The 13,172-nt window shown below is 44.2% G+C and overlaps 1 protein-coding gene across 2 annotated transcripts in view; it reads right to left on the bottom strand.

The window, feature by feature from the left end:
* The window catches only part of DSC2 (desmocollin 2), a 121,196-nt gene that overhangs the window by 25,068 nt on the left and 82,956 nt on the right, over positions 1 to 13,172 (bottom strand). For both annotated transcript variants that reach the window (XM_085605711.1, XM_085605712.1), the window contains exon 14: positions 2,210 to 2,340. In XM_085605711.1, the coding sequence (XP_085461837.1) occupies positions 2,210 to 2,340 (131 nt within the window). The remainder of the gene's footprint in view (positions 1 to 2,209; positions 2,341 to 13,172) is intronic.

Here is a 13,172-nt window from a genome sequence, read left to right as displayed (position 1 = left end):
AGAGTGAAGTTTGACACCCAGCCCTACTAAGCAGTACATGCCCTCTCTCTTCGAGACATGCTGTATCTGGAATATGGCTTTAAGCAAAGTCCATCTTTTTAATTAGCTCCTTTGACTGTTCTTTGGTAAATGCCTGTTTCTTGTTCGTTAATTTGCTTAGTAGTCCCTCCTATTCTACTGTTGTAACCTCCCATGAGGACTGCCCCTGTTACAACTGCTCCTACTCTTCATGTTTTATTACACTTTATGAAGCACTCTTTTTTGCTTGCATTGGCTGGCGCTCGGCTGATGGCTGTGTTTCCTTTCGTCAGCGCATGCCACGCCCGCTGATTCATTTTCATCTCTCCCACTGGGGTGCACTCTGTCCGACCACCATGACCACCCACCTCAGCTCTGAGTCACTGCAGCAAAAAGGCAGAGAAGAAAGATTGAATGTTGTTGTGATTGCAGCATGGAGCTAAAGAGCTGGCCAAGCAATTGCTCGCGCCAGCCCTGGACAGCATTGGGATTTGTGTGTGTCAGAAATCCTCTCATTGTATGTGGCTCATATAAGGCTTAGGCCCTGATGCCCCAGCAGGTAAAGAAATGCCCCCCCCTTCTCTGAGTGGGAAGTGTGCGGTTCACTACATGACAAAAGCTCGGGAAGAAGGAAGGTGATTTTTTGTGAGCATAACAATCCAGAGTTTGCAGAGGGGGGGGGGGGGGGTTTGTCGGTCCCAATTAAAGGGTCTGAGCTTGAATTCCTCCCTCTTTTTCTCCTCCTTCTTTTTAAGAGAGCTTTATTTCTTGGTGCATATGATATATAACACCCAGAGGCTGGGTCCCTCATTTGTGCTTTACGTGCAGTCCTCGGTGGACTCCGGCGGAGAGCGCTGCTGCCCGGGCATTGAGCGCATTCCACGTGAGGAGACCCGGCATGTCCGAGAATCCACACAGGGGTGTTTACTACTAGCCGTGGTTGGGCATGCATGACCTGTTCTGCATGCCAGCTACTGGGATGACCCCCTACCCCACTGTGGCTACGCAACTGCAGACAATCGTGGGCCACTTCGAAGAAAGCCTCCTCTCCTATCCAAGAAAGCACGCCATAGTGGGTGTGATTAATAGGGGCCTGGCAGCTTTGGAACCAGGAAGACTGCTTTTAATCCCAAGTTCACCATAACAAAACTGTGTGATCACATCCAAATCATTCTATCCACCAGTCACCCAGTCCCTTACATACAGGCATTCACAAATGATGTGACCACCAACATGATGTGCTTTCTGAAATAGCACCAACAAGGGATTACAATACCAACAGCGTCTTCTGCGCACCACTTTCAGTATGGAATACTGACCTAATGTTGTTTTAGTATGGGTTTGTTGGACATCTGCCTACAATGCAGAAATGTGGAAGGACTGGTTACACCTTTTCCTCACAGGACAGACCAGCTGCCTGGCAGCACCACTGTATGAATGACATAGGGGCATGTCTGAAAAACATCCTAAAACAGTACATGTTGCAGCACCCAGGATAATGAGCTGCATGGCTAAATACTTATAAGGTCTCAATGGCAAGACCAATTGCATTGCAAATGCTTGTTCACATCGAATGCAAGTGATTGTCCTATTTAAAGCGACTGGTCTGACTTTTAGAAAATCCCTGTCTGTGCTGATCAGACAGATATGTGAGACCAGTGACTGCGCAGTCTTTGGTTTGTCAGACTAGGATACATAAAACTTTCCGCTTTTGGAAATAACACTTACAACACAATATGTCCTCAAATCATGCTCATAGAATTAAAAAATTCGGAATTCGAGTAATTTTTTTGATGCCATAGAAAACTGTAAAGTATGACAGATTTTACACTATTCTAATAAGTTGCTGTTGGAGCATACATGATCCCAGTTCACGGAGTCGAGTGTGGGCATTGGCAATGCTTGAAAAACATAGATTAGTATGTGGGTATGTGCTTATACATTTTCTTAATGCCTTTTTTAAATAATAAAGCAACCTAACCATAGCCACATATTTATGTGAGGCAAATGTGCAAAACTGTGCATGTTAGTACATTTTAAAAAAAGTCTAGTTTCAGGATTTGTGGAGAAAATTACTTCTGCATGTGAAAATATTACACCTTAGAATTGGGTGAATACGTGCAAATCTATAATTGGTTGTTTATTTATTTGTGAATCACACATTCTTGGTACACATTTTAAGAACACTCACCATTACTTCTTCCCCTGGAGCTTCAGTGTTTGAAACAATTAGATTTTGTTGTGCCAAATCATCAGGAAAGCCCTTATTTGAGTGTTTCCCTCCAGCAGCATCACCACCACAGAAGCATGAGAGCAGCAAACCTACAATAAAGAAACATACACAATCAGAACCGTTGAGCTTTCCCTTTATGTGACTTGGACTACAGAAGTCAGTGAAAAGGAGCAATCATAACAAATCCTTCATAAAAAATACTATAACATTGTGCTCAGTACTACTCCATTAGCTTGGTGAATGTGGAGTCCTTTCTTCACTTAGGCAGGGGAAAAGCATAGAAGCAAAAACAACACCACACTCTGCAGATTAATTTCCAATAAAATGATTCCACGGGCATTAAATTACTGTTTACACAACAGAAACAGCAGTAGATTTGAGTTAAGTTTCATAATTTTAACATTTCAGCGCTAGAATCTTTTGAAACTATGACTATACCAGGCATATAATAATTTAAAAAGTTGTTCATTCCATTAAGAAAATAAAAATGTCCATCTGCAAATTAGTACCCAAAATTGCTGTGGCTCATTCTACTACTCATCTCATCTAATAAAGAATCTAGACAGAAGAGAAAAACAGAGGGCCTTTTTGAGAGAAAAGACCCACGTCTATATTGATGACACGTGTTTACAAGGTGAGCAAGTGCTTAGACATCAATCAGTTTCTCTCAGAGACAAAGAGTGCTCAGAAGATAATACAAATCTGAAGTCTAAACACAGAATGATTGCGAGATAAAAAATGTGTCAAACTCAATAGAGGTGTATTTCCAAGTAGAGCGTTCCTTCAGAATAACACTTATCCTGAAATCTTTGGCAGTCATGTCAGTCACTTCATACTTGACAGATAGGGTGGACTAACTTGCTTGGATAAATAGACACAAAGCTTCCACAACTCTGCCATATATGTCACATTAGGATATGTGGGTCTCATTTATGACGGATTAGAGATCATTTTCTCAGCTTAACAGATGCACTTATTAGTCCCAGAACAAAATATCTGTTTGATAGGATTTGCAGAAATCCCGATCTGTGCAAACTAAAGAAACAAGATTCCCTTTGTGAATCTAACAGAATGACTTTGAATGTAGAGATGGACAGCTGTACCAGACAACTGAACTCCAATACTGCATTTGCAAGATACCAACTATGCAGCCCCTGCTCCTAAATAGAGCATGCAGTAGTCACAGAAGGAAAATGCTACTTACACAGTATGCATCTGTTCTTGGCATGTAGACCTGTAGATTCATATACGTTAGCATAGATCGCCATCTGGTGTTGGGCTCGAATGTTTGCACTTTGTTTTTCTTCAAAGAAGTCTTCCTGGTCACAAAGTAGGTGACTCCTCCTTACGATGATAGTGCGCATGGGCATCGACTCCATCCCCAGATTGTTTTCGCCAAAAAAGGGTGATGATGGAGTTAGTAAGAATAGAAAAGGATGTCACTGGGCCCGATTCACAGAACTAACTTAAGACAAAATCCTAAACTTACTACCATTTTGGTATTCACAGAAGGCACTTACTCATTTTGGTATTCACAGAAGGCACTTACTCATTGATGAGTAAGTGCCTTCTGTGAATACCAAAATGAGTAACTTACTCATTTTGAGTAACTTACTCATTTTGGTATTCACAGAAGGCAATTACTCATTGATGAGTAAGTGCCTTCTGTGAATACCAAAATGAGTAAGTGCCTTCTGTGAATACCAAAATGGTAGTAAGTTTAGGATTTTGTCTTAAGTTATGTGAATCGGGCCCCATGTGTGTTGTATCTAAGTAAGATAATACTGCATCAGATAAAGGTACTCGGGGAGGCGGGTGGGTACATATGAATTTACAGCACTACATGCCAAGAACAGATGCATATTGAGTAAGTAGCATTTTCCGTTCGAGGCATATGAACTGTAGATCATATGCATTAGCATGGACTATACAGCAGTTATCTTCCCAGTGGTGGCTGACCTGTATCTTTTGCAGTAGTTTCAAAAAGTGTTCTTAAGACAGACTGGCCCACACTAGCTTGTTGTTTTGCATGCTCATCTACACAGTAGTGTTTTGTGAATGTGTGAGGTGTAGAACAAGTCGCAGCTTTGCAGATGTCATCCTAGGGTATATTCCCTAAGAATGTCATAGAAGCCCCTACCTTTCGTGTGGAATGTGCTCTAGGGGGTTAGTTAATGTGTGTTTAGCTTTTATGTAGCATAGTTAGATGCATTTAACTATCCATCGTCCACTACCAGTTTTTGAAATGGGATTGCCCTTAAGCTGGGGTCAAAAAGCAACAAAGAGTTGTTTGGTTTTTCTAAAAGATTTTGTTTGTTCAATGTAATAAAGTATTGCTCTTTTAACATCTAGTGTGTGAAGAGCACATTCTGCCACTGAGTCTCGTTGAGGGAAAAACACTGGTAGTTCAACAGACTAATTGAGGTGAAAGGCAGAAACAACTTTAGGTAAAAATGTTGGATTAGTCCTAAGAACCACTCTGTTGTGATAATTTGCAAAAATGGTTCTTGTATGGTTAGTGCCTGGAGCTCACCAACTCTTCTAAGATATGTGATGGCTATAAGGAAGGCTACCTTCCAAGTGATGAACAGTAGTTTACATTTGTGCATAGGTTCAAACGGTGGACCCTTGAGTCTTGTAAGGACAATATTAAGGTTCCAAACTGGAGAGGGTGGAACTCTAGGGGGAATGATTCTTTTGAGTCCTTCCATGAATGTTTTTACAGGGGGCATTCTAAACAAAGACAAGTGTTGTCTGTTTTGTAGATAAGCAGCTATTGCACCGAGATGCAATCGTATAGATGTGTATGGTTTGATTACAGCGTTGTAGGTGTAAGAGATAGCAAATGATGTTTTGAATAGAAGCATCTAGTGGATTGATGTGATTGTTTGTACAGTAAATTACAAATTGTTTCCACTTTGCTGCGTAGCATGCTCTTGTGGTAGGACGTCTAGCATCTTTAATGACGTTCATATAGTCTGGCGGGAGTTTAAGGTAGCTAAACTCTAAGACTTCAGGTGCCAGATCGCAAGATTGAGTTGATTGGGATCTGGATGTCTTATCTCTCCATGGTTGTGAGTGAGAAGCTTGGGTGAGAGGTGTAGTTTGTGATGAGGAACTACAGCTAGCCATACAGTCTCCGGTACCGGACTCTTTTGATCGTATTCGTCCTTCATTTTAAAGCAGCAGCCACATTAATTGTGTAACAAACCAAAACACAGTATGAGATGCCTTTAGAACTATCCATCTTTGTAATAAATTGGATGAATAAGCACGTTCCCCTTCTCATCTCCCTCTACAGTACACACCTAAACCTCTGAATTGATAGTTATTTTATCCGACAATAACAGCAGTAATCATACATATAGGTTCATTGAGTCATCAAGTAACTCAACCTCCATTAGATTTACTGTCAGATTACTGAAAGTATTCAATAAGGTGGTTTCTCTAAACCATTCATGGCTTCCTGATGAAGGCGCATCGCAGAAATGCACGTAGGACACAGATTTCCAACAGCCATGCCTATTACGATTATTGTTTGATGAAATAAAGTGAATTTTCCATTGTACAATCTATGTTTCCTCCTTTAAAAAAACCCAGATCATTCTTGTATGTGATCTTTGCATATAATATTGTATATAAACAGGCCCTATGTGAATATATCAGCATTACTGAATATTTACCGTAGGAATCATGGTTTGATAAAGATGTATAACGAATTAATGCATATTATCATTGTACAAAGTATGATATTGTTTGGAGAGGATAAATGTTTTCTTCCTCTCTTCTTTTATTCTATAAAAAAAGAAAATGTTTCTATATAAATAAAAAATATATTTTTGATATCTAACGCATGGGTGTGTATATATTGCTTGTATAAAAAATCATTTAGGTCCACATTTTATGATCAAATTTCCTAAAGGTTTTTCCCACTTGTGAAATTTAGACCCTGATTTAGGAAATTCGTTCAGGGTACCCCCTTTTTTGCAAACACTACAGATAGCTATAAGAGGGTTGTGAAACACGGTTGTCGAGCCCATGTGGGAGCAATCAGGATAATTTTGAGTGAATGCTGTTGGAGCTTCCAAACCACTAATGGAATGAGCGGGAGAGGCGGAAAAGCGTAAGCAAATATTTCGGACCAGTTCATCCATAGCGCATTGCCTTTGGACAATGGGTGTGGATACCTGGACGCGAAGTTTGGGCATTTTGCGCTCTGGTCTGTGGCGAACAGATCTATTTCTGGGTAGCCCCACCTTTGAAAGAATGGAAGGAGAACTTAAGGAAGTAAGTCCCATTCGTGGATCTGTTGACGCTGACGACTGAGCAGATCTGCAATCTGATTGTCTATTCCTGGAAGGTGTTCCGCAAGGAGATATATCTTTTGAGGAATGGCCCATTTCCATATGCTTTGAGCTAGAAGCGAGAGCTGTAGGGAGTGTGTACCTCCTTGTTTTTGTATGTAGTACATTACGGTCATGTTGACTGTACGGACTAGGACAGCTTTGTGTAGAAGATGGACTTGAAAGGCTTTTAATGCTAGAAAAATTGCTAGAAGTTCTACGTGGTTTATGTGGAACTGTTTTTATTGTGGAGTCCACAGGCCCTAAATGGTATGATTTTGTATATGAGCTCCCCAGCCGGTGAGCGATGCATCTGCTGTTAGAACTATCTGTGGAACCGGGTCGAGGAATGGCCGCCCTTTGGAAAGGTTTTGTGTGTTCCACAACTGCAGAGAGCGATGGGTGCTGCTTTCTACCAACACCAGCTCTGTCAACTGGCCTTGAGCCTGGTTCCACTGACGTGCCAAGCATTCCTGTAGAGGAGGCATTTGGAGTCTTGCATAAGGGACTATTAGAATGCAAGATGCCATCATTCCAATTAATTGCAGGAACACTTGAGCTGATAATGAGTGTTGAGGTTGAAATTGTGGTATTAGAGCTTGTATGTTGAGTATCCTGACTGGGCTGGGGTATGCTAGAGCTTTGCAAGTGTCTATTGTAGCTCCTAGATATTCTTGTGTGTTGGGACGGTTGGAGGTGAGATTTGGTGAGGTTTACTGTGAATCCCAATCGGTAAAGCAACTGAGTTGTTTTGTGGGTTTGTTGAACACAGCTTTGTTGTGATTTGGCTTTCATGAGCCAATCGTCCAGATAAGGAAACACGGGAATGTGTTGTCTTCTTAAGTGAGTTGCAACTATGCTAGACACTTGGTGAAAACTCTGGGTGCTGTGGTGACCCCAAATGGGAGGACTTTGAACTGGTAGTGTTGACCCTCCACCACAAACCTGAGATATTTCCTGAGAGCGGGGTGAATGGGAATGTGTAAGTAGGCGTCCTTTAGATTCAAAGTGGAAAGAAAGTCACCTTGCTGAATCAATGGGAGCACCTGTTGGAGGGTGACCATGTGGAAATGATTGGATTGAATGCAGAGATTTAGCTGTCTGAGGTCCAGTATTGGTCTGAGAGAGCCGTCCTTTTTTTGGGATTAGAAAATAGAGCGAGTAGAACCCTGTGCCCTGATGAGCTAAGGGGACTGTTTCTATTGCATGTTTTTGTAACAGGGGAGATAACTTCTTGTTATAGGAGGGTCAGATATTCTGAGGACATGATGTTTGGGGGAGGGGAGTTAAGTTTCAGACAATAACTATATTGGATAATTTGTCTTACCCACTTGTCTGTTGTGATGGAATTCCAGACAGGTAGGAACTGTGAGAGATGTCCCCAAACAGGAGTGGAATGATCAGGGGTAGTGGAGGGAAGTCACTGTTTGGTGGTAGGGGAAGTGCGGGCAGAGTGACCTCTGCCTCTTCCTCTAATGTTATTCCCTCTGTATCCTTCCCGAAAATATCCTCTAGATGAGGAGGATTGATTGGGGTTTTTATAAGACAAGGAGGTGTTCTCTGATGCACTTGTCTTTGAGCCACCCCTATAAAAGGAGCGACGAAAGGAGCCCCTATTAGAGGGTAGTTGCAATGCCCCCATGGATTCAGCAGTCTCAGTGTCTTTTTTCATTTTTTCCAATGAAGAATCGACTGTGGAGCCAAAAAGATGTTCCTGATCAAATGGCAGATTAAGTTGTGCTGATTGTACTTCTTGTTTGAATCTTGAGATTCGAATCCAAGCGTGTCGGCGTAGCAAAACGCTGGTGCACGCGAGGCTGTTTCAGCTGCATCAAGGTCACATTTGTTGGAAGTGTTTGTAATGAGCTTACCCTCTTGAATGAGGTCGTAAGCTTTAGCATTGTATTGGTCTGGTAAGTGTTGCATCAGTTTTTCTAGCTCGTCGTAGTGAGCTCTATCATAACGCGCCAGGAGAGCTTGTGTATTGGCAATATGCCAATGATTGGCAGCTTGAGATGCGATTCTCTTGCCTGATACATCTATAAGTTTTGACTCCTTGTCAGGAGGAGGGGTGTCACCTGTTGTTTGAGAATTTGCCTTTTTGCATGCATTTGAAACAACAAGAGAATCTAAAGGTACCTGACCCCTGATGTAAATTGGGTCTGTAGAAGCGGCTTTATATTTTTTGTCTACCCTTGGTGTCAGTATTCTAGCTCTAACAGGGTCTTTGAATACCTTGCTGGCGTATTTTATTATCCCTTTGAGCATGGGCAAAGTATGTGTGGTTTTTTGGGAGGGAGCAAACATTTCTACTAAGAAATCCTCGTCCAAGGGATCAGTATGTAATTCCACCCCATGGTATTTAGCAGCTCTATTATTAAACTGTGCGAAACCAATATTGTCATCTGGTGGTGATTGTCTGGAGGGATAAAGATCGGGGTCATTAGTATGATCCGGGTCCTTATCATAATCACCCCAGGGGTCTGAGTCTTGTGGAATGTTGCCCTCATTATTATCCCCATCCCCATTCCAGTCCCCATCCCCGTCCCCATCCCTATCATTATCATCCTGTGGCACAGGTGAGAAATGTGGTGGTGGTGAGTTTGCTGGTGACTGGTGCTGGGACTCTATGCTCCGTAAATTGCCTGTTTGTGATCGTGCTTTTTACATTGCTGATTGCTTTGTTTTAAAATTATCGTATTTACTGCTCTTTGATTTTAACTGCACTATTTGCACTTTTGGCGCTCGAACCCCTGTCCTGTAGCCCTTGTCCCGCCCTCCTCCAGACGAGCTGGGCGTTCAGACCAGTGCTCCGCCCCTCCCCACCTGATTAGGATTAAATGGCCACCTTGTTCAGGAAGCGCAGCGGACGAGCGCAGCGGGCGCGCCGGCGGCGCGCCGAAGGCTCGCCAAAGGGAAGCCCGTCTGCGCCCGTCCGCGCCGGTCCCGCGCCTAGTGCCGTAACCCCTGGTCCTGGGTCAAGGAACTACTCGAGCGGTCACATTTACAGCCGTGACACTCTCCTGGCTCTGTGGCGCAAATGCAGGAGCCCGGGTTGCGTGATCCTGGAAATGCAGGAGGAGATACTTCCCCCTCAGTGCTGCATCAATTGTGGACAGGCTCTCCCCTTGTTAGGTTGGCAACCTAGTAACTCTCTCACTGCCCTACCTATTCCTAGGATGAGGAAAGAACACGCAGCAATTAAATGCATGCTATTGAATGCCAGATCCCTGGTGAAACATAGTTCAGAGTTAGCGGAGCTTATTATCGAAACCAAATCTCTGATAGCATTTATCACTGAGTCCTGGACTGACGCTGCCTCAGGCCCAGATGTTGTTAAGGCCACCCCCACTGAGTACCAGTGCTTTGTCCAAAACAGAGAAAGTAAAAGGGGAGGAGGTCTTGTTATTATTTATCACAACTCGATCAGAGGATCCTTCCAGTCGGCCACTGCGGATTTATTCGAATCACTTATTTACAACTTTACTCTGTCCAACCATCAAACTCTCAAGGGTGGCTTGATCTACAGGCCCCCAGGACCCAAAGCCCCGTTCCTCCCTGCACTCAGTGGTCTGTTAGAAGAAGCGCTTTGCGCTAAGACTTTTACTCTGCTAGGAGACTTTAACTTTCATCTGGAGTGTGATTCTGACTCGGACACGAGAGACCTAATAGAACTGATGCACGGTATGGAGCTGAACCAAAGGGTCACCGGCTCGACCCACAGGGCAGGACACACCTTAGATGGGATCTTTTCTAATCTTCCCAACCTAGAACTCATTGCAGTTCAACCGGTTTCCTGGTCTGATCATTCGGTGGTGCAATTTGAAATTACCTTAGCCACGCCTCCCAGATGTAGTAAAGTCCTGAACCCCCCCAGAGTGATCAGGAGGTGGAAAAACATAGATGGAGAGGCCTTAGAAAACTTGCTTAAAATCTCCATGGAGCCCCTCCCAGTCAACCTGGAAGATGCTGCCACTGCCTATACGGGCTGGTTGGAGGCTGCCTGCCTTAACCTAGCCCCTCCTAAAACGTATCACTCCACACGCTCTAACCCCTCGGCACCGTGGTACTCTGAACATATCAGGGACCATAAAATGCTTTGCAAAAAACAGGAAAGACTCTGGCGGAAGAATTATAAAGAGGAGGATAGGAAGCTTCTCAACGCAGAGTTGAAAAGGTATAAACTCGCGATTCAAGAAGCTAAACATGAGTTTTTTTCAAAACGCATTAGGGAGGCCGGTAATTCCTCCGTGGAACTGTTCCGCACAGTATCGTCCCTGGCGGCCCCCAAACCAGTGGAGATACCTCCCAGTCGCAAACTATGTGAAGACTTGGCGAAATTCTTTCAGAATAAGGTAGAAAACATCTTCCTTCCATTAGACACTCGTGCCAAGATGGCCGCTCCAGAAACCAACTTAGAGGCAGATAGCAACTCACCTAGGCTATTGAACTTCTCCCCCATTAGGGAGGAGGAGGTGAAAAACCGTCTTCAACGGATAAAATCTGGCTCCCCTAATGACCCCTGCCCAGCCAGTGTGGCCAAACTTGCCTCATCGACTGTGGCCGCAGGTCTCACTCCACTGTTCAATGCTATGCTGGACACGGGGGAGTTCCCTTCACGTTGGAAACAAGCTTCCATTCTTCCCTTGTTGAAGAAACCGAATCTGGAGCTGACCGATTTGAACAACTACCGGCCTATTGCCAGGTTGCCACTTCCAGCAAAAATCCTAGAGGGTATCCTAAACTCGCAGCTGAGCGCCTTCTTGAAGACAGGTCAGAGCCTGGATCCATCTCAACATGGATTTCGGGCGGGCCATAGCACCGAATCTGCATTGATCAAATCAGCAGAGGACGTAAGAACAGTGATGGATGCAGGAGGCAGAGCCGCCCTGATCCTGCTGGACCTGTCCACAGCCTTTGATACGGTCCACCACAAGATACTTGTGGACCGGCTCAGGGCTAGTGGCATTCAAGGATATGCGCTCAAAATCTTGAATGCCTTTTTGTCCAGCAGGACTCAAAAGGTGGCGCTGGGGGACTATGAATCTACCCCTTTCGTGCTTCCCTGCGGAGTCCCTCAGGGGTCCTCCTTGAGCCCTACCCTTTTTAATGTATACGTCTCCACCCTGGCACCGGTCATCAGATCTTTTGGCTTCAAGTTAACATCATACGCGGATGACACTCAGATAGTAGTTTCAGTACTACCGGGGGAAACAGACAGCACCGCGGAAAGGTTCAGAGGCTGTATGCGGGAAGTCAGTAATTGGATGACGCAAAACTGCCTTAAACTTAATTCAGCTAAAACCGAAGTGTTGCTTTTTGGGTCCAGAGATAACTTCTGGTCCCCGTGCTGGTGGCCGGAGGAAATGGGCACCCCCCCAGCTCCGGTCTGGAAGGTTAAAAATCTGGGCGTTCTGATGGACGATTTGTTGTCCTTCAGACCTCAAATCAATGCACTCTCCTCAGCTACTCACTTCGTCCTAAAAACTATTCGGAAAGTTTTGCCTTTTCTTGCTGACGAATACAAGAAGACGGTGGTCATAGGTCTAGTGATGTCGCGACTAGACTACTGCAACAGCTTATTGTTGAATGCCCAACAGGGGCTTCTCAACAAACTCCAAACTTTGCAGAATGCGGCAGCCCGACTGATCACAGGCACACCTAAATTTGCCTCAGTGTCACAGGATCTGGTAAAACTACACTGGCTACCAGTTCGCAAGAGAATTATCTTCAAATCTCTTTGCATAACATTCAAGGCCCTGCATGGCCTGGGACCCCACTGCATTTCTCAGCTTTTTCAATGGCACAGACCTAAAAGACTGCTGAGGTCAGCAGAGCAGGGTCTGGTAGTCATCCCCAGAGTCAGGAAAGCTCGCTGGGGTGGGAGGAGTTTCTCCCTAGGTGCAGCTAAGGCATGGAATTCTCTGCCACTGCACCTTAGACAACTGCCGGACCTCTTGTCCTTCAGGAGGGCCTTAAAGACGTGGCTCTTCTCACACTAATCACTTGTTTCATACACTCACTGTCAATCAGCGCCAGGACACCTCTGGGTAACAGTGCGCTTTATAAATGTGAAAAATAAATAAATAAATAAATAAGTTAGTAGATTTGGGTTCAAAGGTGGAGGAGAGAGAAGTATGTAAGGGGAACAGGGGTTAGTACCCATGTCTTTTTTCTTTAGAGGTAAACGGTAGTCTTCAGGGATATCCAGCTTCCGTTTTTTAGGAAGTGTTCCTCAAAGTTTTCCAGTTTCAGGGTCAATATGCAACTTTTTTTGTTTGGGATCCAAAGATTCTTGTGGCGGAAGTTCTTTGGATGGAGTCTGTTTATATTCGGAAGGTTGAAGAGGGCTTCCGTGCTTAGGTTCGCTGCTCTTCAGTGCGGGATGTTTGGGCTCCAAAGGCTTGACTTTTCCCTGTTTCGGATCCGAAGGCTTTTCTTTAGTTGGTTTCAGTTCCGAAGTTTTCTCTTTAACTGGTTTCAGTTCCGATGGTTTTGGATTAACCGGTGTCGGTTCCGAAGCTTTTGGTTTCGTGGTATCGGCTCCGAAGCCTTCGGTTTATGGGAATCTTTCGGTG

The sequence above is a fragment of the Triturus cristatus genome, chromosome 5_1 (assembly GCF_964204655.1).
Source record: "Triturus cristatus chromosome 5_1, aTriCri1.1, whole genome shotgun sequence".
Lineage (NCBI taxonomy): Eukaryota > Metazoa > Chordata > Amphibia > Caudata > Salamandridae > Triturus > Triturus cristatus.
Note: the sequence above shows the minus strand (reverse complement) of the source record. Positions and strands in the feature narration are given on the sequence as shown.